Source organism: Thalassophryne amazonica, chromosome 9 (assembly GCF_902500255.1).
Source record: "Thalassophryne amazonica chromosome 9, fThaAma1.1, whole genome shotgun sequence".
In the NCBI taxonomy this organism is placed as follows: Eukaryota; Metazoa; Chordata; class Actinopteri; order Batrachoidiformes; family Batrachoididae; genus Thalassophryne; species Thalassophryne amazonica.
The window spans coordinates 16,343,966-16,369,541 of record NC_047111.1 but is presented as its reverse complement, the minus strand read 5'-3'; the positions used below and the strand labels follow the sequence as shown (position 1 = coordinate 16,369,541).

Below are 25,576 nucleotides of genomic sequence, written 5' to 3'. Positions count from 1 at the left end.
GTCCTCAGCGGGCTTCAGAGACATAACAGACAGAAGTTGTAACTGAGAGTCTACTGGACTTTGGTCTTACCTCGGTGAGATGTCACAGCCCTGCTGCATGAAGGCTCCCAGAGAGAACCAGAGCGAGTTGAAGATACCAAACTCATTGGGGGCTGGTCACTTGGCGGACCGTCGGTGCCCTCTTCAGGCTCCTCGGTGTGCCATTCATACGGGCTGAAGCGGCTGACCAGGAAGAGCACCACGCTCACGCCGATATAGGCAAACACGATGCACATCCAGATCTCATAGGCCAACGGGTCCAGGAAGGAGAAAACCCCTGGTTTGGATTTTTGGGGCTTCTTGATCATAATGGAAATACCCAATGACATGAAGGGCTTTGAGAAGTCAATCACCTCCTCCCGGACCAACGTGATAGTCAAAGGGGCCACAGCTATTTCCGCTTTCTGTGAGGACGAGAAGAAGAAGAACTTTATCAGCCATCAGAAACAGTGTAACTGCTGAACGTGGTCAATCACCCGCCTGAGCCAGAAAACAAAGATCACAGATCATCTGTCCATCTTCTGCTGCTGATCATGGACCAGGTCACAATAGCAGCAGACCAACCTTCCACATCTTCCAGCTTCTCCCAATTGTCTCCAAACACTACCCTAGTCTAGATGTCTGTAATGCCTTATTTACCTTGTCCTGCCCAAACCAGATATCTGATGTCTTCTTCTTGCCTGAGGTTGTTGCATTCAGTTACCCTCTCCCTGTGATGTAGCTGTTGGGTGTTTTTTGTATTTTATTGTGTTGTAAATGTGCTGCAAAACAAGTTACCCGTTGGGACAAATAAATTTGAAGTTGATATAATATGTAATCCCGACCAGGATTCTCCTCTCGTTTGATCAAAGCTTATAAAAAATGAAAGGCTTCAGAGGGCTGATGCTTAGTTTTCAGCACTTACCCTGTAAGCTCTGCACACTGGACCATATTCATGTCCAATATCATGCTACCAATCAATCACAAATCTTTTGCTGATCAATATAAACTCCAGATCATCTTCTTTAGCCCTCCTGGTTATGAGCATATAGAACAAAATGTTTTTTTTTTCACACCATGTGCATGTGGACCTTGACCTTTGCTCACTCCTCTCCAAAAGTGAATCATCTCAAGATACCTACCCGAGTACAGAGTGGGCCAATAAAATGTTACTACTTTTTGATCGTACACAGGTTTTTGAAATGAGAACTTATTCAAAAATTGTATTTACAGACTTGTAACAGAAACATCAGATTAACATTTGATACCAAAGGTTTCCCGCTTTGTCTCTTTTTTCTTCGCACAGTTCGCTAAGTAACAAATTTTTACTTTTGTCTTGTTCCTGGGTTAAAACCATAATTTCCTATTTCTTCACAACCAATCAAAAGAGAAAAGAGTGGTCTTGACCTCCAAACTTTGGTTTTGTGGTCAGGACAATGAAATTGCAAATTAACCAGTTTTCGCATTCACTGAGTGGTCACTATTAATTTCTGGAAAAGTTAAGTCCATTTGTCAGAGTTGTGGTCATCATATTTTCTTTTTGTGATCATGTCAAAAGGGTTCAAACATCATTTCAAACATAATACAATGTTGACAAAGCAATTATATTTCTGAAAACCTTCCTAATTTGTACAGATTGAGCAAGAACTTTCACGAACAGGAGAGTAATTTATGGTTGACAAACAAGTTCAGGAATATTCTTGAGAGATCAAGAAGATTCCAGAATGCCATTATGAAAGAGTGAGAAAGTTCTGGGGTGTTACATGACAAATATTTAAACAGGGTTCATAGGCCACATTCAGTCAAGCTCGGACTACCTGAGAAGATGCTCCAGAAGAAGAGAGATGGCATCAAGAGGCTGCAATCATTCTCCAGATAAATTCTGCTACATCTGTGGCCAGTTCATCAAGAAAAGAGCAAACAATTTTTCTGTGACAGCATCCAGCAAAATGTGTGAAGCCTACAAAGCTTATTTTGGAATGCCAGTTGGAGACCAAGATAAGAACTGGGCACCTCACTTAGCTTGTGAATATTGCAAGAAAACACTTAAGGTGAGAAAGTTATGTTTTGTTGAAAAACAAAATCTTGTATGGTAAATATTGAATGGTCAGTCATTAAACAAATATTTTCACTCTTTTTGCAGGATGGTACAGGGGAAAAGAGAGCAATGAAGTTTGCTGTTCCAAGAATATGGCGTGAACCCACTGACCACTCAACCAACTGCTACTTCTGCATGGTGGATCCTTCCAAACGCCGAAGTGGGAAGAATGCACCTGCTATTCCTTATCCTGACATTCCATCTTCCATTGCACCAGTGCCACATAGTGCTGAGCTTCCTGTACCTTCACCTCCAGAAAGAAAACAACCATCAGAAGAAGAAAGCACTGAATCAGAGGAGGGGAGAACAGTGAAGTGGACTGTGACATTACAGATACAGTTTGTGAGAGGAATCCTTACTTCCCAAGTCAAGGAGAGCTGAATGACCTCATCAGAGATCTTGGTTTGACAAAGTCAAATGCTGAGCTTTTGATCTCAAGGCTGAAGGAGTGGGACTTGTTGGATGAAAGTGGCAAGTAACAAGCCAAAGAAAATGTCACCAACTTTTTCTAGCTTCTTTGAAAGGAAGAGAGTTTGTGCTATTGCTGTGACATTTCAGGACTGTTCAATGCAATTGGAGTTGCATGTAATCCAAATGAGTGGAGACTCTTCACTGATAGCTCATCCAGAAGCCTGAAGGCTGTGCTACTGTGCACAATGAGAACAAGTATCCATCACTTCCTTTGGCTCATTCAGTGCATCTCAATGAGGATTACAACAGTGATATCTGCTGGAAGCTTTGAACTATGATGAGTATGGATGGGAGGTCATTGGGGACTTCAAATTGGTGGCATTTTTGATGGACTCCAGGAGGTTTCACCAAGTTTCCCTGTTTTCTCTGCCTTTGGGACAGTAGAGAAGGCAGCACATTATCACCGGAAGCAATGGCCTGAAAGGACTGAATTCTCAGTTGGAAGCCGTAACATTAAACATGAGCCTTGGTGGATCCTCACAAGGTTTTGTTCCCTCCTCTGCACATCAAACTGGGTCTCATGAAACAATTTGTCACAGCGCTTGACAAAGAGTCTGCAGCATTCAAGTATCTTCAAGACTTTTCCCAAAGCTGTCAGAGGCAAAAGTGAAAGCTGGTGTTTCATTGGACCACAAGTCAAGAAAATCATAGAGTGCCCTGAATTTCCAAAGAAACTGACAGCAAAGGAACAGGAGGCATGGAAAAGTTTTGTTGATGTTGTCCATGGGTTTCTGGGCAACCACAAGGCTGACATTATGTGGAACTGGTTGAGACTTTGGTGAGAAACTATGGCCAAATGGGCTGTAGGATGTCACTGAAGGTCCACATTCTGGATGCTCACCTTGACAACTTCAAGGACAACATGGGGGTATACTCAGAAGAACATGGGGAGCGCTTCCACCAAGACATAATCGAGATACCTTTTTGAATGTTTTTCTGCTTTTATTTTTGATAGGAACAAGAAATGGGAAGAGAGATCTACTGAAGGTGAAAGTTCAAACCTGGAGGCAATGCGAACCACACCACACTAGGTAAGATGTAAATGCAAAAGCCCCCTTATTCACTTTCTGCCACTTATCTGGGTCACAGTGGTGGTAGACCAAGCAGCTCACACCATACTTCCCTATCTTCAGCCAGGCCTTCCCAAGCCAGCTGGGAAATATAATCCCTCCAACTTGTGCTGGCTCTTCCCTGGGACCTCCTCCCAGTTGGATGTGCTTGGAAGTCCTCACTAGGAAGACAACCAGGGGGCATCCTCACCAGATGCCCAAACTACCTCAGCAGGTCCCTTTCAGTGTGAAGAAGCAGCAGCAACTCCAAATCCCTCCTGGATAGTTATGCTTCTCACCGTGTCCAGGAGTGTAATGGAGGAATGTCATTTCTGCCAACTGTGTCCGTGACCTTTTTCTTTTGGTCATTACCCAAAGCTTATGACCATAGGTGAGGATAGGAGCGTAAATTGACTCTTAAATCAAGAGTCTTGCATTCTGGCTCAGCAACATCAACAAATTAACTTTTAAATTTTAGAAAGGAATCTAGAACAACAGGTAACAGCTGTAAAATTTACAAGGACAGACCACAATTTGACATCAGAAAAAACCTTTTTCTTCCAGAAACAGTCTGGAACAGCCTCTGCAAAATGCAGTGGATGCCCCACCTGTCAAATCTTTAGTGCCAACTAAACAAGCAATGGAGGTCCAACCCCAATAAAATGGAACTATCACACCAAACCTACAGCTCTCCACATGCCAAAAATAGTCAGTTAGTTTTCAGCACTTGAGGCTGAGGAAGCCAGAAACTGACCTATAAGCAAATCTATGAACAAAATCCAAAAATACTTTAAAAAGTCCACTTGTAGCAGAAACTCTGATAGAGCTTGGAGGAAATATTCCACCAATTTCTGACAGAAAACATCCCAGTGTATATCTGGGATCATCCATCCATCCGTCCATTTTCCATATCCACTTACTCCAATTAAGGTCATGGCTGGTGCTGGAGCTTATCCCAGCAGTCATAACGCGTGAGGTCATGGTACACCCTGGACAGGATGCCAATCTATCACAGGGGCCTCGCGGCTTTTTGACGACGGACGTGGTGGCGAAAAAGAAAGTTGTAGAGAAACATCAGCAGTCAGGTAAACAAATAATGACTGACGTGTTATCATTTCATTTAACCTCTGTATCATTGTTTGTGCGTGTCTCTTCTCTCTCAAGATAGGAACTCAAGATCTCCGGCATGGGACGAGCTGACCAAAAGGCTAAAGCCCACATGGGCTCTAGCATGCTATGTTGGATGATAGCAACAGCTTGCTAGTTACCGCTAGCATTAAATGCTTGCCGTTACTGTGAGCCTGGTGGGTCCTGAAAATGATCTTGGGAAGTCTGGGGAGTAGGGAAAGTTCCTGTGGTGGAAACAGGGCTTATGTGAATGAGGAAGTTCCTGCAGGAACCACAAAGTTCCAGTTTGGGACATTTCAGGGTAATTACTGAAGACTTTGGAGACGTGCATGGTGCTGAGAGAAAGCATTTATATGACCTTATTGGCAACTAAAGGTCACAATTTGTGTTCTTCCTGAAGGTTAAAGTTCCTGTGGTTGCAGAACTGCAGGAAGTGAATCAATTGTCATGTGGGGTGGTTATGTTTGATCATTATGTTCATGTTATGTTTGGTTATTATTCTTCTGGTGGTGGTTTGCTTAGTGTTTTGTTAACTGCACTCTCTGGTCGGGTGGTTTGGGTTTGGTTGCGTCTAGTTCCCCTTGTTTGACACGCCCTTTTTCCTGGTTGTTCCTCCACACCTGTTCCACATTTCATTAATTACTCTGGTTATTTAAGCCCTCTGTTCACATCCATGCCTCGCCAGTTTGTTGTTCCTTTGTGTCATCGTTCCAGCCTTTTGTACCTAGCTCTTGATTCTGTTTTTTGCTTAGCCGTGTTTTTGAATCCTTGCCTGTTTTTGACCTCGCTTTCGTCTCATGTTTTGGAAACTTTTGCTGATCTTGGCTTGCCTTCCTGTGTACCGACCTTGGTTTGATTAACCAGTAAAATGTTTTTTATTCACAACGTTCCAAAGAGAGTCTTGCATTTTTGTCCTACCTTTTTGGGTCCAGGTCCATGATACAAATCCAGGAAGGGTTCAGTGCAACATCATCCACGTGTTCCTTCAAACATCTAAAGCATTTCTTTTTTTTTTTTCCTCCTGCCTGACCTCTGACTTCTCAGTAAGATCAACTCACCCTGAAGAACTCTTTGGTGGAACCAGAGTCCAAAGTGCCGTAAGCAATGTCGGTCTGCTTGGCCAGATCCTCGGCGCTCTCAATGGGTGAAACCATCCTCTCCACGGTCAGGAAGGCCGCCAGGTTCGCCGTGTAGGACGAGATGATGATGAGCGTGAAGAACCACCACACCCCTCCCACGATGCGACCCGACAATGATCTTAAGGGGCAACAAAAGACGGGAGGTGGAAGGAACATGGAGGGAACGGTTTGGACAAACAGTTAAAAAGAAAAAAAGAGGAGGGAAGAGATGTCCAGCAAGAGAGTTCCCGTAGTGAAATGAGGAGAGAGTGAGGGGTCAAGGGGTGAAATAAAAAAGAAAATAAATCCAGTCAGTACTGAAAATACAGTAAAGGTTCCAAGTTCACAAAAAATGGAAAAATGACATGAGATGCTGTCATCATGCCAACACATGAAAGAAAGATGTCCATCAAGTTCAGCATCACAACTGGAAAGACGAGTTTATGGTTTTATGATTCACCCCCATTTTCACAACTGGGAAAATGTTGAGGTGCCGGCGGAAAACCAAATTCCAACGATCATCTGTCAATTCATTAATTAAAACACATTTTCATTTTAATTGTTGTCAACTTAAAAATGATTTTAAACTCTGAGCTGTATGAATGTGTGTCACAATCAAGACTGTTGTTGTTGTGTCGTGGTTCCTGAAACTGTGCTTATGTGACCACAAGGTGGTGCTGTGGCAGCACTGAACGTCACCACAGCTGTATTTACTCCTCATGAATGGTTATTAGGTCATACAGAAGCCCTGTCATATGCTTACCTTGACCACTTGCGATAAAAGAGACGTGGCGCTGTCACTCCCTGAGTTTTACAGGGGGTGGAGGGGGAGAGGGGGTGCGAGGTGAGCTGCAGGTCCTCTGGATGGCACGATGGCACCACCGTCTTCTTGTTTCTTAGCTCAAGGGAGACAGATCGCTAGCTGCTCTGAAGCAGCAGAAGGTCGAGAGGAGAATCTCAAACTGCAAATGCTGCAATGAGGACAAACACGAGCTCTCCTTGCTGCAAATCAGACAGCAGAGGATACAAAACCCTCAGGCCTCGCTGTCAGATGGAAACAGAGAGGTGGCAATGCAGCAGGGCGGGGGGGGGGGGGAGCTGCAGCCATCACTGTTTTCTTGGCTGCTATTTGCACCGCGTCTTCCTGCAAACTCTCCTCTTCTTCCAAACGCACATGTACTTGGCTCTGCGTGTGCACAGACAATGTGCATGCAGATTTCCTGCAGCAATCAGAGAGCCGCTTTTAGAGCATCTGGCTTCGTCCCCAGACATCGAGACAGCAGCACCTTTGACATTTAGTTGTTGTTGTTGTGACTTCAGCATGGAGGCATGCAGGAAACAGTTTTCTCCACATTGTCAGAGCTGCACATATAAAGAGTGAATGTCATTAAGGGCGAAAACACGCGTCATCTGTGTGCACTGATGTGAACACAGTGCAACCGCAACGACACAGAATGGGTCACGTAACATCAGGCTAACAGATCAGCACATTTTGCTGGGATTTTCCATATTGGCGATCCTGTTCAGGAGGCAGCATCTGTCAGATGCCGTACAACAGAGCCAAACTTCCACCGGATAGGTGGAAAACACTGATGCTATGCTCAGTCACACTGACACTATACTCAGTCACACTGATGTTACGCTCAGTCACACTGACACTATACTCAGTCACGCTGATGCTATGCTCAGTCACACTGACGCTATGTTTCACACTGACACTATGCTCAGTCAGGCTGACGCGATGCTCGGTCACACTGACACGATGTTTGACACTGACAATATGCTCGGTCACACCGGCGCTATGTTCAGTCACTGACAATATGCTCGGTCACACTGACACTATGCTTGGTCACACTGATACTATGCTCGGTCACACTGACACTGTGTTCGGTCACCGAACATAGCGTCAGTGTGGCCGAACTTCGGTCACACTGATGCTATGCTCGGTCACACTGACACTATGCTCGGTCACACTGACGCTATCCTCGGTCACACTGACACTATGCTCGGTCACACTGATGTTATGCTCAGTCACACTGACACTATGCTCGGTCACGCTGATGCTATGCTCAGTCACACTGACGCTATGTTTCACACTGACACTATGCTCAGTCACGCTGACGCTATGCTCAGTCACACTGACGCTGTTTCACACTGACACTATGCTCAGTCAGGCTGACGCGATGGTCGGTCACACTGACACGATGATTCACACTGACAATATGCTCGGTCACACCGGCGCTATGTTCAGTCACTGATAATATGCTTGGTCACACTGACACTATGCTTGGTCACACTGACACTGTGTTCGGTCACAGTGACACTGTGTTCAGTCACCGAACATAGCGTCAGTGTGACCGAACTTTGGTCACACTGATGCTATGCTCGGTCACACTGACACTATGCTCGGTCACACTGACGCTATCCTCTGTCACACTGACACTATGTTTCACACTGACACTATGCTCGGTCACACTGATGTTATGCTCAGTCACACTGACACTATGCTCGGTCACACTGACGCTATGTTCAGTCACCGAACATAGCGTCACTGTGACCAAACTTCGTTCACACTGATGCTATGCTCGGTCACACTGACGCTATGTTTCACACTGACAATATGCTCGGTCACACTGACACTATGCTTGGTCACACTGATACTATGCTCGGTCACACTGACGCTATGTTCGGTCACACTGACACTATGCTCAGTCACTGACACTATGCTCGGTCACACTGACACTATGCTCGGTCACACTGATGCTATGTTTCACACCGACACCTTGCTCGGCCATACTGACACTACGCTCGTTATACTGACACTATGCTCGGTCACACTGACACTATGCTCGGTCACACTAACACTATGTTTCGGTCACACTAATGCTATTGTAACAGGGTAAAAAACCAACAGTGTGATGCATCATTTTGTATAAATATCTTTGTTTTCCCTGCATGGCTTTGCGCACCGGTCACGTGACCGCAGCCAGCCAATTACTAGCTATATTACAGTCATTCAGGAAATACCGGTGAATGCGAGAGACCCTCTGGCTTTGTTGCTGCAGAGCCGAGCTCCATGACCCAAGCACTTGATAGGAGCATTGGCTTGTCAGAATACGTGGAATTGGCCAGGTCTTGATGGCGAGCTAGAACTGAGCTAGCTCCTGAATCTCAACCAACTCCTCCACTTACCTCAATGGGGTGGTAGGGCTCTGCAGCCGACTTGTCCACTCTCGCACCTCGTACTCCGCTCTACGAACTGTTCTGCTCAGTAGAGCTGTCTGAAGTTTGGACTGTAAGCGAAGGCTGTTGCACCACAGCCACTTGCATTCATCAAATGGACTTTACACACTGTGCATTTGGGGTTGCAACTAGTTTTGGATCTGTTGGTAAATACTGAAGTTGATTGAGTATCTCGAATGGTCATTCACCTCTAAATTTTTAATGTTGTCTTGTCTGCTTTGTTTGTCTCAATACATGGTACCACTTTTATTTATAAAACTACATCCAGTCTCTGCCTCTTCTCTTTTAGAGTCGAACCAAGTCTTCTGATACTAGCTAATACGTTAACACACTACCCCTAAGTGTATATCAACGTATATGCTACACTATGCTCAGTCACACTGACACTATGCTAAGTCACATTGACACTATACTCAGTCACTGACAATATGCTCGGTCACAGTGACACTATGCTTGGTCACACTGACGCTATGGTCACACTGACACTATGCTGAGTCACACTGACACTATGCTGTCACACTGACACTATGCTCGGTCACACTGACACTATGCTGAGTCACACTGACACTATGCTGTCACACTGACACTATGCTCAGTCACTGACAATATGCTCGGTCACAATGACACTATGTTCGGTCACACTGATGCTATGCTCAGTCACACTGACCCTATGCTGTCACACTGACACTATGCTGTCACACTGACACTATGCTCGGTCAGGCTGATGCTATGCTCGGTCACGCTAATGCTATGCTCAGTCACACTGACACTATGCTCAGTCACTGACACTATGCTCGGTCACACTGACACTATGCTCAGTCACACTGACACTATGTTCGGTCACACTGACACTATGCTGTCACACTGACACTATGCTCAGTCACTGACACTATGCTCGGTCACACTGACACTATGCTGTCACACTGACACTATACTCAGTCACTGACACTATGTTCGTTCACACTGACACTATGCTGTCACACTGACACTATGCTCAGTCACTGACACTATGCTCGGTCACACTGACACTATGCTGTCACACTGACACTATGCTCAGTCACTGACACTATGTTCAGTCACACTGACACTATGCTGTCACACTGACACTATGTTCGGTCACACTGATGCTATGCTCAGTCACACTGACCCTATGCTCAGTCACAATGGACACTATGTTCGGTCACACTGATGCTATGGTCAGTCACACTGACACTATGCTAAGTCACACTGACACTATGCCTCAGTCACACTGACACTATGTTCAGTCACACTGATGCTATGCTCAGTCACTGACACTATGCTCAGTCACTGACACTATGCTCGGTCACACTGACACTATGCTGTCACACTGACACTATGCTCAGTCACTGACACTATGTTCGGTCACACTGACACTATGCTGTCACACTGACACTATGCTCAGTCACTGACACTATGCTCGGTCACACTGACACTATGCTGTCACACTGACACTATGCTCAGTCACTGACACTAGTTCAGTCACACTGACACTATGCTGTCACACTGACACTATGTTCGGTCACACTGATGCTATGCTCAGTCACACTGACCCTATGCTCAGTCACAATGACACTATGTTCGGTCACACTGATGCTATGGTCAGTCACACTGACACTATGCTAAGTCACACTGACACTATGCTCAGTCACACTGACACTATGTTCAGTCACACTGATGCTATGCTCAGTCACTGAAAATATGCTCAGTCACACTGACACTATGCTCAGTCACTGACAATATGCTCAGTCACACTGACACTATGCTGTCACACTGACACTATGCTGTCACACTGACACTATGCTCGGTCACGCTGACGCTATGCTCAGTCACACTGACACTATGCTCAGTCACTGACACTATGCTCAGGTCACTGACACTATGCTCGGTCACACTGACACTATGTTCGGTCACAATGACCCTATGCTCAGTCACAATGACACTATGTTCGGTCACACTGGCGCTATGCTCAGTCACACTGACACTATGCTTGGTCACACCGATGGTATGCTCGGTCACACTGACACAACGCTCAGTCACACTGATGCTACGCTCGGTCACACTGATGCTTCGCTCGGTCACACTGACGCTATGTTCAGTCACATGGGTGCTACGCCCGGTCCTAGTGACGCTACACTCAGTTATATGATAGTGACCCAAATGTCGGACATAGTTAATGCATTCAGGAGGGTGGGGCTTGTATTGGTTGTAATGTAGAGATGAATCAGTAATTTATCTCAGATCTGGATAAAAGTTTAGGTTCAGAAGAACAAACCTGTTTTGATTGGACGCTGATCCTAATTCAGTCATTGCACAGTAACAAACAGGGCTGGATATATATTTTATTATTACCATTTTTAAAATCACACATTGAACTGGATTAAACAGCAATAATGTCAAAGTAAACATGCTTTTGAAAAAATGTGACAAAATTTAAATTTTAGAAACATCTGAGGGTATTGCTTCCCAGTTTGTACAAAGAACCATCAGTCCGACCAAATAATGGATGTTTCTTGTCTGAATCTCAGCTGCAGAGACGCACTGCAGCACATGAAGCATGAAACACACAGTTAATGTATTAGCTCTGGATTTGAATACAAATTACCCCCCCCCCCGAACACACACACTGGCTTTTCCTTCAGAACAGAGACATTTCGCTTTTGAAGACAAAAAATGGAAATAACAAACGACTTAAAGAGATAGGATGGGGGGCGTCAGAGTCGTGCTTCCTTATTTCACAGCATTATCTCTTCCTTGCTTTTCTGTGCATGCAGCAGTGGCTGATGGGAGCCTCATGGTACCATCCCCTCGAACCCTCCACAGTGTGCCGGCTGATCATGCTGACTTTGATTCACATTGACATACTGCTGTGTCTTGACGGATCTGCACTAAACAGGGTGTGGGGAAGGAGCTCAGGGCTGCATGGGGCTCTGGGTAATTTCTGTTCCTTTGATTTTCTCGTCATTGATGAAGGTAACAAACTCTGAAAGCTGCTGACTGTGAATGTGTATTTTCTGTCATAGAAATAAGAATAATTTAGCAGTTTTACATTAAACCTGGACTGGGAACATCATCAGGCGGTGTTGGAAACACTCTGAGGAGCTCCTCAACCCGCTGACATGCCCTCTTTTGAGGTGGCAGAGAGGATGGGGTACCAGGACCACTGCAATGCCCTATCCCGAGTCAGAGCTGTGTCAGCATTCTCACATCAGAGCCGATCCTGGTGGTGTTGGACTCCGCCGGGCTCTCTGCTGCTCCTCGCCACCAGTCCTGTACATGACGTTCACGGATTTGGATTTCAAGGCACAGACAGAGACTGGAGGGTCTCCAGTTTGGTGAGCTCAGAATTGCATCTCTGTTTTAATTGGATGATGAGTTCAGGTGGTTCGGGTCTCTGGTGAGGATGCCTCCTGGTGGTATCCCTCATGAAATCTTGCAGGCATGTCCAACTGGGAGGAGACCCCAGGGAAAACCCAGGAAAAGATGGAAGTATTATATTTCTCAGCTGGCTTAGGAACTCCCCTGGATCCACCAGAAAGGATTCCCAAGGATCGGGAAGTGTTGGATGAGCTGCTTGGTCTACTACTACTGCGACCCGGACACAGATAAGTGACAGAAAATGACAAATGAATGAATAAACAGTTTGTTATCCGCCACTGGCGTGACAGTTTTACCATCGTTACGACATTTTACTTTAACTAAAAGGCAAAGCTTATTGTGAATAAATGAATTTTAGTACCTTTTGTGATGTCATCAAAATGTTAATTAACTAATTAATTTCATTTACATAGCGCCAAATCACAACAATGTTGCCTCAAGGTCAAACCTTACAAACCCCCAGCGCAAGAACACACTCTGCAGTGGTAAGAAAAAACTTCTTCTGATGATTTGAGGAAGAAACCTCAAGCAGACCAGACTCAAAGGGGTGACCCTCTGCTTGGGCCATGCTACCGACACAAATTACAAAACAATTCACAAACAAATATACAGGAAATATTGCCGGTGCACAGGACAGGAGGGTTTCAGAAACAGACATCACACCCATCTCTGGATGAGACGCACCTCAGAGAGAAGAAAACAGAATCAGGCAATGGTAGCTTATGAATGAATGGACGAGCAAAGGGGGGGGGGGGGGGGTGTTCCAAAAATTCTTTGTACACTCAAAATAATGCTCGTAACCTACTTCGTAATCATACGTTAGACAACAATGCCAATCGAGTCCATATGTATTTGGATGGTAACGATTACTGTAACTTTGTTTCTGAACACCAACATGGTAAATTAGAAATTAAATAATCATGATGCGCTTGAAGAGTAAACATTTATCTTTAATTCAAAGGGTTTAACAAAAATATGGCATTAACAATGTAGAAATTTAAACCACTTTTATACACAACCCCTTGATTTTTAGAGTCCAGAAGTAACTGGACAAACAAACATTACTGTAAATACAGTAATGTTTGTTGTGGTGTGGACTCAACAAAAATATAAACGCAACACTTTTGGTTTTGCTCCCATTTTGTATGAGATGAACTCAAATATCTAAAACTTTTTCCACATACACAATATCACCATTTCCCTCAAATATTGTTCACAAACCAGTCTAAATCTGTGATAGTGAGCACTTCTCCTTTGCTGAGATAATCCATCCCACCTCACAGGTGTGCCATATCAAGATGCTGATTAGACACCATGATTAGTGCACAGGTGTGCCTTAGACTGCCCACTGAAGAGGAGTGGACCAACATTCCACAGGCCACAATTGACAACCTGATCAACTCTATGGAAAGAGATGTGTTGCACTGCATGAGGCAAATGGTGGTCACACCAGATACTGACTGGTATCCCCCCCCAATAAAACAAAACTGCACCTTTCAGAGTGGCCTTTTATTGTGGGCAGTCTAAGGCACACCTGTGCACTAATCATGGTGTTTAATCAGCATCTTGATATGGCACACCTGTGAGATGGGATGGATTATCTCAGCAAAGGAGAAGTGCTCACTATCACAGATTTAGACTGGTTTGTGAACAATATTTGAGGGAAATGGTGATATTGTGTATGTGGAAAAAGTTTTAGATCTTTGAGTTCATCTCATACAAAATGGGAGCAAAACCAAAAGTCTTGTGTTTATATTTTTGTTGAGTATATAAGTGTTATTGTAAACTAGTGTGTTGCCCGTGGGGATCCATGGGCTGTAGACTGGATAGTGTTTATAAAATAGGTAAAAAAAAAAAAAAAAAAAAAAAAGACATCAATAATCTACAGATCATGACAGAGGAATTTCATTGAGCAACATCAGGCAGCTAATTCATGACTTAATTGTAGCGCTTCTGGCCCCGCCCCTTTCTCACTTGACCAATGGTCACAGCTCCCGCACAAATCAGGTCTTTGGCATTACAAATAATTTTTTAAAATTAAATGACAATTTTGTAAATTTCGGTTTCTGAGACAATGAGTAAAATTGCAAACTTGACGCTGACCGCTCATCCATTTAAACACTTTTTTTTTTTTAATGAGCTCATGTGAAACTTTGTCTTTTCATAAAATAACACAACCTCCAGCAATCTCAGGCGAAAAGCCCAGAACTTAAACACCTTTCATCTGGGATTTGTCATCAATTAGAGAGACTAACATGTCACTGTTTAATTTAAGATCCCCTCTGCTCCTGTTTCCATGGAGACCAGGATATTAATCACTGAATTATTTTTTAAGTGCTGCCTTGAAGGAGCAGGAGGAGGAATCAACCCTCAACCTGAGAGAATAAGGAAGAACCTCAGATTTCCCTCTATGTGGTGAAATAACCCCCCCCACCCCAAAAATCAGAACCATCAGAGATCAATATTCCCGCTTCAAAAGGTTATCGCCCCCTAATCCTGCTCATTCAATCCGGACTATTAAAGAGATCAAACTTTGAAGAGGAACAAGAAATGGGGACTTTGTTTAAGATTTTGTTGAAAATCAGCCGCATGGAGATATTTTGTGTGTGTGTGTGTGTGCGCGCGCACAAAGCAAATGAACGAGGGACTTTTTCTTGCTGTAGGATTTTACTTTGACTGCACTGCTTTTTAATCATACACTGAGTAACCAGGACAGTTAAAATAGTTATGTTGCACCTGTTAAAAAAATACCTCTTAAAGAGGAAAAACCCATATACAACTCGCACTGGAGTATAAGTCAAAGTCAAAGTCAGCTTTATTGTCAATTCTTCACATGTACCAGACATACAAAGCAATCGAAATTACGTTTCCCAACATGCCACAGTGAAATATTCCTGACAGTAATGTAGTCAATATGACAAACATACCTAGTGTGTTGGGAAAGTGTAGGAACACGGACCCACAACAGGGGGCGCAAATGAACGGACAATGGAGTAAGTCAAAATAACAAAGCTTTACTGTTGTGAATGTGCACAACGAATACAACCAATCACAGCAATGGACAACAGTCAATTCACAAAAGTGTCGTGTGGGCAGGCTCGAAGATAGGAGACGCCTCTCCAAGGTAAGACCGGAACCACACGGCTTCCTCCGCCACAGGACCCCGGGAATACTGGAGCCGCCAAGTCCCGAACTCCCAGGTGGCCACTGCCTCCGCGTGTCGGACCTGGTACTGCTGGCGAGGAACAAAGGACAGTTAGATGGGGGCGCGTTTGCACCCAGGACTCCGAACAGCAGGGAAGTTACCTCCACCTCTCGTTGGAACAGTAATCCACAAACTAGCACAATCCAAAAAGATACACTCCGTAGCTTCGATACGTTACCTCTCTGGTAGAAACGATATCTCGGCAATGAGGTGGAGGTGCCGTCCTGCTGATATACCCCACAGATGATTGCCGTCAGCTGTCTCAGGTGATGGGTGACAGCTGTCACCGTAGCTGCTCACGTGAGGCGGCGACGCCCTCTGGTGCCTGGAGCCCGCACTCCAGGCAGGGCGCCCTCTGGTGGTGGTGGGCCAGCAGTACCTCCTCTTCAGCAGCCCACACAACATAGTGTTGAAGTAAACAATAAAAGTCACTCCCTTCGGCTGCTCCCTTGTTTTGCACTCTGTAATATCAGCTCTTTAATTTTTTATTTATTTTTTGGGTGCATTATTATAGTGTACTTTTCATTACTGGCATTTATTCTTTTACTATTAGAGTTTATTTTGTTTGCTGCTTTGATTCCTGGGAAAGTCTAATATAAATAGTCATTCTAATTATCATTATGAATAAAGAATGTGTGATTTTTCAGTATATAAGTCGCACTGGTACATATGTTGTTATAACTAATATTTTTATGGTTATATAATTTTGTGTGTGTTTTGGTGGTTTTTAAACAGCTTCTGAGATGGAAACTATTAGCTGTATCTGGCAACATAGATGAGACACGCTTGAGACCTTTTTTACATGTAAGATACCTGACGTCATTTAAAAAAATTCAGCTGTAAAGATAATTTGTCACAATACATGTATGTTGTTTTGTTTGATAAGAAGTTGCTGTTTTGTATAAATTAGTGCATTTAAAATATGTAAATTCCAGTGGCATTGGGAAGCAAACAATGTGTGTGTGTGTGTGGGGGGGGGGGGCCGCACTGAGTTAACATCCAGTGGAAGTCGTGTATAACACGTTTAGCTCCTCATACCTTCATCCATTCATGTCAACTGAAAGCAGAAGTCGGGGGGGAAACCCGGGATCACCGCGTAATATGTGTTTCACATGTTAAACTCCTAAAAGTTTGACAAAGTGTTTCATAAATATTCAGGGTAAAGTCAGCGAGGACGCCACGGCCCTCCTCCTAAACGGGTCCTTTTCACCTCTGGTCCTGTCGCTCACCGCACGTGGTCTAATCTCCCCCAGTGTGAAGGGATTTGCATGTCGCCCTGTCACGCCAAACAGGAAGCAGAAGTGCTCCGGAGCTCCGGGGCGCCATGCTGATGGATTGGTGGAATGCAGAGGACACCACAGTCAGAGACAGCCAGGCCTGAAATATAGACCTTTCATTCTGACGCTGATATTGTGGAGCAGCACTAAAGTCCTTATCGGCGCTAAACAGGCGGGGATGTGGCGGGCAGGGGTGCAAATGATGGTGGGTGGGGGGGTGAACTCTTAAATGAGGGTGCTTCATCAAAGTCACAGGTCCACTCTGGTCTCCTCTATAGGTTGCTTACATGAGGCTGGGCTAGATTTGAAACCGTGGATCCCTCCATGGTTCTGGTCCGGTGTGGACACCCTGAAAGATTCAGGCGGGTTTGGCTTCATCTCCTAAAATTTTACCAACTTTAAGACAAATCCTTAAAGGCTTAAACAAAACAGAGAAAGACTTAAAACAGGAGCATCTTAAAAACACCCCAACTATCCATCTACTGGAACTTTAAGCTGGATGGTGACACTCACAGTGAAGAAAGACAAACCCTTAAATACTAGAAGCTTTGAAGACACAGTGAAAACAGTGGAAGACAGAATCACCAACGTCTGATTGGATGCTTATATTGTGCTTGTGCTTTTTCTCGCAGTCGCCACAGTCGTACACTGGAGTCCCTTCCTGATGCAATTCCAGATGTACAAAGAGAATAACCCTACGGTCACATGAGCTACAAATGAGGGCGACAAGCAGTTGGTGTTTGACTCTTGATGGGCGTTCCCAGAGCGTGGCCAGCTTGTAGCTACTTCACCATTAAAGTGCACAATCTTTTATGAAATCATAAAAGATGGAAAAACGTGATGCTGTCACGACCTTTTCACTTGATTTGTTTCAGTCCAGCGTCTTTCACAGTAACATTCCTGTATCGTTAGCTAGCATGCTAGCATCGCCATAGGATGTCTTGTAAATCACTTCCAAAGTGTTATCTGGCTACAAAACCAGTTTTTTTTTTTTTTTAATTTAGAGGTGTTTATTTCTTGCTAACTTTCCAAAATATATGAGAAATATATTTGATTTAACAGAAATAAGCCATTTCAAGGCTGTTTCCGCCATCTTGGTTTATTTTGTTTGAGCAAGAAAGCAGTTCAGGTTGGAAGTTGTCGTGTCGTGTTGCTCAGTATTTGAGTAAAATAGACCTCTGGTCTATTTTGACCACATCCAGCCGGCAGCATCATGTTTGTTCTCTCTTATTGCTGTAACAGGCCATGATTGAAAATGAATGGCAGGTCGCCGCTTGTTGCTAATGTGACCGTAAGGCACGTGGCGCCTTGAACCGGGGACCTTCTCATTGGGAATTAAGCAAACTAACCAAAACATTCTCACATACCAGCTTGTCACATTTTGACCCAAACGAACATCAATACGTGACGAGTTGGGTCAAGTTTGTGTCATTTAGTGACGTGCAGAGTAATGCTAACCTTAGCGGTTACGCAAACACAGATAAATGTTCCCTGCTGTGTGGAGGGATGATACGGGAATTAAATTTTAATTTTAAAGCACTTTATAATTACAATTCAAGATGCAATAAAAAAAAATTTAAACACAAAAAACAGCAGAGAAGTAACAGAAACAATGTAAAATACAAAGACCAATAAACACCAAAACTGACAACACCACTAAAGAAGAACTGAAAACGATTCATTCTGACAACCGTACGCACGAATAAACGTTCACATTTAAGCTCAAGTGAACATATTTACAAACGTGGCTTTTTATGACTCATGTATGACAATTTAATCAAAACTCAGTCTGTTCCACAGCACAAAAACTGTGTTACAGCAACTGATGATGTCACAGGTCGGTGATTTCTGATTGGACAAAAGATGAGGGGAAAAAAAAAATCCCGGTTTGCACTTCTCACTTTAGAATCAAATCAAGCTGCTCCTGACATGACTGAAGCATAAACAGACAAAGGACGGATTTCACTGTGTCTTCAAAACGGCAACATGTCAGCAGAAATATTCTTAAAGACACCAGCAGCTAAACATCGCAGACAAACAGACAGCAAAACGCACAAACCCCAAATCTCCACGCGTCCTGGACACCAGTCCACGACGGGGTTCTGGCTCTTGTGTTTCTCGTGTCACTGACTGAACCCAGATATTTCCATGAAACATGAAACTAGCTCCAGGTGTGGCTCTAGAAGCTAATCTGGAAGGAAAATGGAAAATCCTGAAGTGGGAACTGAGTGTTTGTGGATTATTCCACATTTGTGGAAAAACAAATATGAGCTGGTACTTTGAAAAGCTTTAAAAAATTTTTTATTTTTGTCAGACAAATCATCGTTTGGCCATTTTTTTATGCTGAAGAAATGACTCAAAAACTAAACCTTTATGAAATGTGGCGAGATGTTTGGGTCTGACTTTTATTACAGAGATTAGAGCATGCCATAGGTATTAAAGGCACTGTGCTGCGGTGGTTTGAATCATATTTGTCTAATAGATTACAATTTGTTCATGTAAAGGGGGAATCTTCTTCACAGAATAAAGTTAATTATGGAGTTCCACAAGGTTCTGTGCTAGGACCAAGTTTATTCACTTTATACATGCTTCCCTTAGGCAGTATTATTAGACGGTATTGCTTAAATTTTCATTGTTACGCAGATGATACCCAGCTTTATCTATCCATGAAGCCAGAGGACACACACCAATTAGCTAAACTGCAGGATTGTCTTACAGACATAAAGACATGGATGACCTCTAATTTCCTGCTTTTAAACTCAGATAAAACTGAAGTTATTGTACTTGGCCCCACAAATCTTAGAAACATGGTGTCTAACCAGATCCTTACTCGGATGGCATTACCCTGACCTCTAGTAATACTGTGAGAAATCTTGGAGTCATTTTTGATCAGGATATGTCATTCAAAGCGCCTATTAAACAAATATGTAGGACTGCTTTTTTGCATTTACGCAATATCTCTAAAATCAGAAAGGTCTTGTCTCAGAGTGATGCTGAAAAACTAATTCATGCATTTATTTCCTCTAGGCTGGACTACTGTCATTCATTATTATCAGGTTGTCCTAAAAGTTCCCTAAAAGCCTTCAGTTAATTCAAAATGCTGCAGCTAGAGTACTGGACGGGGACTAGAAGGAGATAGCATATCTCACCCATATTGGCCTCTCTTCATTGGCTTCCTGTTAATTCTAGAATAGAATTTAAAATTCTTCTTCTTACTTATAAGGTTTTGAATAATCAGGTCCCATCTTATCTAGGGACCTCGTAGTACCATATCACCCCATAGAGCGCTTCGCTCTCAGACTGCAGGCTTACTTGTAGTTCCTAGGGTTTGTAAGAGTAGATGGGAGGCAGAGCCTTCAGCTTTCAGCTCCTCTCCTGTGGAACCAGCTCCCAATTCAGATCAGGGAGACAGACACCTCCTCTACTTTTAAGATTAGGCTTAAAACTTTTCCTTTTTGCTAAAGCTTATAGTTAGGGCTGGATCAGGTGACCCTGAACCATCCCTTAGTTATGCTGCTATAGACGTAGACTGCTGGGGGGTTCCCATGATGCACTGGTTTCTTTCTCTTTTTGCTCTGTATGCACCACTCTGCATTTAATCATTAGTGATCGATCCTCTGCTCCCCTCCACAGCATGTCTTTTTCCTGGTTCTCCTCCCTCAGCCCCAACCAGTCCCAGCAGAAGACTGCCCCTCCCTGAGCCTGGTTCTGCTGGAGGTTTCTTCCTGTTAAAAGGGAGTTTTTCCTTCCCACTGTAGCCAAGTGCTTGCTCACAGGGGGTCGTTTTGACCGTTGGGGTTTACATAATTATTGTATGGCCTTGCCTTACAATATAAAGCGCCTTGGGGCAACTGTTTGTTGTGATTTGGCGCTATATAAAAAAAATTGATTGATTGATTGATTGATTGACTGGGAACAAGAAAGTTTTGGGCAAATCTATGAAACTGGTTTGAGTGGGGAAATCTAAAATTCTGTCAAATTACAACCTCAATCACATTCATACCAACAATATTCATGAGGATTTCTGAAAGGTTGATCTGAGGCAGGTATAATGTAGAGAGCTTTACCAACAAATGGATTTTCACAAGGTAGAGCACAGAAAACTATAAAATATTAACATTCTGATATTGGGTCTGTTATTAGTCAAAAATTTATAACCCCTTTGGGGCGGGGGGGGATATACACTGCAAAATGAGATATTTTGAGCTTCAGCTGAAGTTTGAGTGGAGAGTTAGTGTACAGAGGCGTGGCCAGCGAGAAAAAAACAAACAAACAACCAACAGCAAAGCTGACAAACAGCAAGACAAAGCTGAGAGAGAGAGAGAGAGAGAGAGAGAGAGAGGAGAGAGAGAGGAGAGAGAAGTAAAATCTGGTTCTTTCAGGCACTATGATAGTTTGTGACCCGAAATCTCACAGAACATTTGATTATCCTCCCATTAGAGCCTGACCGATATGGATTTATTGGGGGCTGATATGATACTGATATTGGGGAGTAAAACCATTCATGTCAATAATGTATCTGCTGACACAAACATAAAAAATCTCAATGATCCTCAACAATTTGTTATCAAACCCTTAAGACAAAAAAGTAACTGTCTTCATGTTTTACAGTTCAAACATGAACTTTATAAGCAACTATAAATAGAACCAACAATCAACCAACGTACATCAGGCTGCTTTCCCTCTGATTGGCAGTTGCCCTGTTGCATTGCTTAACATTTTCATAAAAGACTTTTTGTCAATTTGGCCCCACCCACCTGGCGGCGTAAACAACGTGTCTCTCGTAGCAATAAAATGCTCACTCTGATTGAAAATGAATGACAGCTGGTTGCTTTGCCTCTGTCTCTTGTAGCTAATGTGATCAAGCTGCTGATGTGGGTTCCAGCATTGTAAACAAAGCTGTTGGGTCTCCCTCTGCTGGACAAACTACACAATGACACCATTTCCAACAGCCAAAGTGTTATTTGCATTGAGTATTTGGCAAAATAAGTGTTTTCATGTCGGCAAAAATAACACTGATACCGATATGCTTGTGAAAGCCGATATTCTCAGCAGACTGATATACCAGTCGGGCTCTACCTCCTGTCTTGCAAACCACAACATTTTGAACACTGTAATTTTTTTATTGTTTCATTTTTTCACGTGTACGTTGTGCATTTTTTACATTGCAGACAGAAAAAAAGAGAAAAGACAAACAGGTTCAGTTATTTCTGACTGAACTCTGAGTTCTGTTCTAGACTTGTTTCCCAAAATCATCTCATTAATTTGCACGTTTCTCGAAATAACTGATTGAAATGATGGTAGATTTACGCCGACCTGCTGAACGAACGCAGAAACTTAAAATCTTTTCAGCAGCTCCAGAATCTGAAGCAGGAACCAAAGAGACAATTCTCATTAGGTCCAAACCTTTATGTTAAAATCTGTCTCCCAACCAATCAAAAACCTCCATGTTGCCTTTGTGTCCTTGGGCAAGACACTTAACCCACCCTGCCCGTGTGTGAATGAGGTGGTGGCTGGAGGGGCCGTAGGCACAGAATGGCAGCCACTTCTGTCAGTTTGCCCCGGGGCAGCTGTGGCTACACTAGTAGCTCACCACCACCAGTGGTATATGTGTGAGTGAATGTATAATGCAACTTGTAAAGCGCTTTGGGTGTCTTGAATAGCGCTATAAATCCAAGTCATTATTACGAGGTCTGTTAGAAAAGTAACGGACCTTTTTATTTTTGTAAAAACTATATGGATTTGAATCATGTGTGATTGCATCAGCCAAGCTTGAACCTTCGTGCGCATGCGTGAGTTTTTCACGCCTGTCGGTTGCGTCATTCACCTGTGAGCACGCCTTGTCAATCAATCAATCAATCAACTTTTTCTTATATAGCGCCAAATCACAACAAACAGTTGCCCAAGGCGCTCCATATTGCAAGGCAAGGCCATACAATAACTATGAAAAACCCCAACGGTCAAAACGACCCCTATGAGCAAGCACTTGGCCACAGTGGGAAGGAAAAACTCCCTTTTAACAGGAAGAAACTCCAGCAGAACCAGGCTCAGGGAGGGGCAGTCTTCTGCTGAGAGGTGGGTGGGGCTGAGGGAAAGAACCAGGAAAAAGACATGCCGAGAAGGGGGGCAGAGATCGATCACCAACGATCAAATGCAGAGTGATGCATACGGAGAAAAAAAAGAAGGAACAGTGCATCATGGGAACCCCCCACAGTCTACGTCTAAAGCAACATAACCAAGGGATGGTCCAGGGTCACCCGATCCAGCCCTAACTATAAGCCTTAGCGAAAAGGAAAGTTTTAAGCCTAATCTTAAAAGTAGAGAGGGTATCTGTCTCCCTGATCTGAATTGGGAGCTGGTTCCACAGGAGAGGAGCCTGAAAGCTGAAGGCTCTGCCTCCCATTCTACTCTTACAAACCCTAGGAACTACAAGTAAGCCCGCAGTCTGAGAGCGAAGCACTCTAATGGGGTAATATGGTACTACGAGGTCCCTAAGATAAGATGGGACCTGATTATTCAAAACCTTATAAGTAAGAAGAAGAATTTTAAATTCTATTCTAGAATTAACAGGAAGCCAATGAAGAGAGGCCAACACGGGTGAGATATGCTCTCTCCTGCTAGTCCCCGTCAGTACTCTAGCTGCAGCATTCTGAACCAACTGAAGGCTTTTTAGGGAACTTTTAGGACAACCTGATAATAATGAATACAATAGTCCAGCCTAGAGGAAATAAATGCATGAATTAGTTTTTCAGCATCACTCTGAGACAAGACCTTTCTGATTTTAGAGATATTGCGTAAATTGCAAAAAAGGCACGGTCCTACATATTGTTTAATATGCGGCTTTGAATGACATATCCTGATCAAAAATAACTCCCAGATTTCTCACAGTATTACCAGAGATCAGGGAAATGCCATCCAGAGTAACGATCTGGTAGACACCATGCTTCTAAGATTTGTGGGGCCAAGTACAATAACTTCAGGTTTATCTGAGTTTAAAAGCAGGAAATTAGAGGTCATCCAGTCTTTATGTCTGTAAGACAATCCTGCAGTTTAGCTAATTGGTGTGTATCTCTGGCTTCATGGATAGATTAAAGCTGGGTATCATCTGCGTAACAATGAAAATTTAAGCAATACCGTCTAATAATACTGCCCAAGGGAAGCATGTATAACGTGAATAAAATTGGTCCTAGCACAGAACCTTGTGGAACTCCATAATTAACTTAGTCTGTGAAGAAGATTCCCCATTTACATGAACAAACTGTACTCTATTAGACAAATATGATTTCAAACCACCGCAGCGCAGTGCCTTTAATACCTATGACATGCTCTAATCTCTGTAATAAATTTTATGGTCACCAGTATCAAAGCAGCACTGAGGTCCAACAGAACAAGCACAGAGATAAGTCCACTGTCCGAAAGCCATAAGAAGATCATTTGTAACCTTCACTAATGCTGTTTCTGTACTATGATGAATTCTAAACCTGACTGAACTCTTCAAATAGACCATTCCTCTGCAGGTGATCAGTTAGCTGTTTTTACAACTACCCTCTCAAGAATCTTTGAGAGAAAAGGAAGGTTGGAGATTGGCCTATAATTAGCTAAGATAGCTGGGTCAAGTGATGGCTTTTTAAGTAATGGTTTATTACTGCCACCTTAAAGGCCTGTGGTACATAACCAACTAACAAAGATTGATTGATCATATTTAAGATTGAAGCATTAAATAATGGTAGGACTTCCTTGAGCAGCCTGGCAGGAATGGGGTCTAATAAGCATGTTGATGGTTTGGATGAAGTAACTAATGAAAATAACTCAGACAGAACAATCGGAGAGAAAGAGGTCTAACCAATACCGGCATCACTGAAAGCAGCCAAGATAACGATACATCTTTGGGATGGTTATGAGTAATTTTTTCTCTAATAGTCAAAATTTTGTTAGCAAAGAAAGTCATTGAAGTCATCACTAGTTAAAGTTAATGGAATACTCAGCTCCAATAGAGCTCTGACTCTTTGTCAGCCTGGCTTACAGTGCTGAAAAGAAACCTGGGGTTGTTTTATTTCTTCAATAGTGATGAGTAGAAAGATGTCCTAGCTTCACGGAGGGCTTTCTTATAGAGCAACAAACTCTTTTTCCAGGCCTAAGTGAGATCTTCTAAATTAGTGAGACGCCATTTCCTCTCCAACTTACGGGTTATCTGCTTTAACGCTACTGAGGTTTGTGAGGTTATACCACGGAGTCAGACACTTCTGATTTAAAGCTCTCTTTTTCAGGAGGAGCTACAGCATCCAAGTTGTCTTCAATGAGGATGTAAAACTATTGACGAGATTACTCTAGCTCCCTTACAGAGTTTAGGTAGCTACTCTGCCTCTGTGTTGGTATATGACATTAGAGAACATAAAGAAGGAATCATATCCTTTAAACCTAGTTACAGCGCTTTCTGAAAGACTTCTAGTGTAATGAAACTTATTCCCCACTGCAGGGTAGTCCATCAGGGTAAATGTAAATGTTATTAAAAAATGATCAGACAGAAGAGGAGTTTTCAGGGAATACTGTTAAGTCTTCTATTTCCATACCAT

At 43.3% G+C, this 25,576-nt stretch overlaps 1 protein-coding gene across 3 annotated transcripts in view; it reads right to left on the bottom strand.

Annotated features, from left to right (window-relative positions):
• Positions 1-25,576, bottom strand: part of gria4b (glutamate receptor, ionotropic, AMPA 4b) — a 263,186-nt gene that overhangs the window by 72,301 nt on the left and 165,309 nt on the right. For all 3 annotated transcript variants that reach the window (XM_034177668.1, XM_034177666.1, XM_034177669.1), the window contains exon 12: positions 5,823-6,021. In XM_034177668.1, coding sequence (XP_034033559.1) covers positions 5,823-6,021 — 199 coding nt within the window. The remainder of the gene's footprint in view (positions 1-5,822; positions 6,022-25,576) is intronic.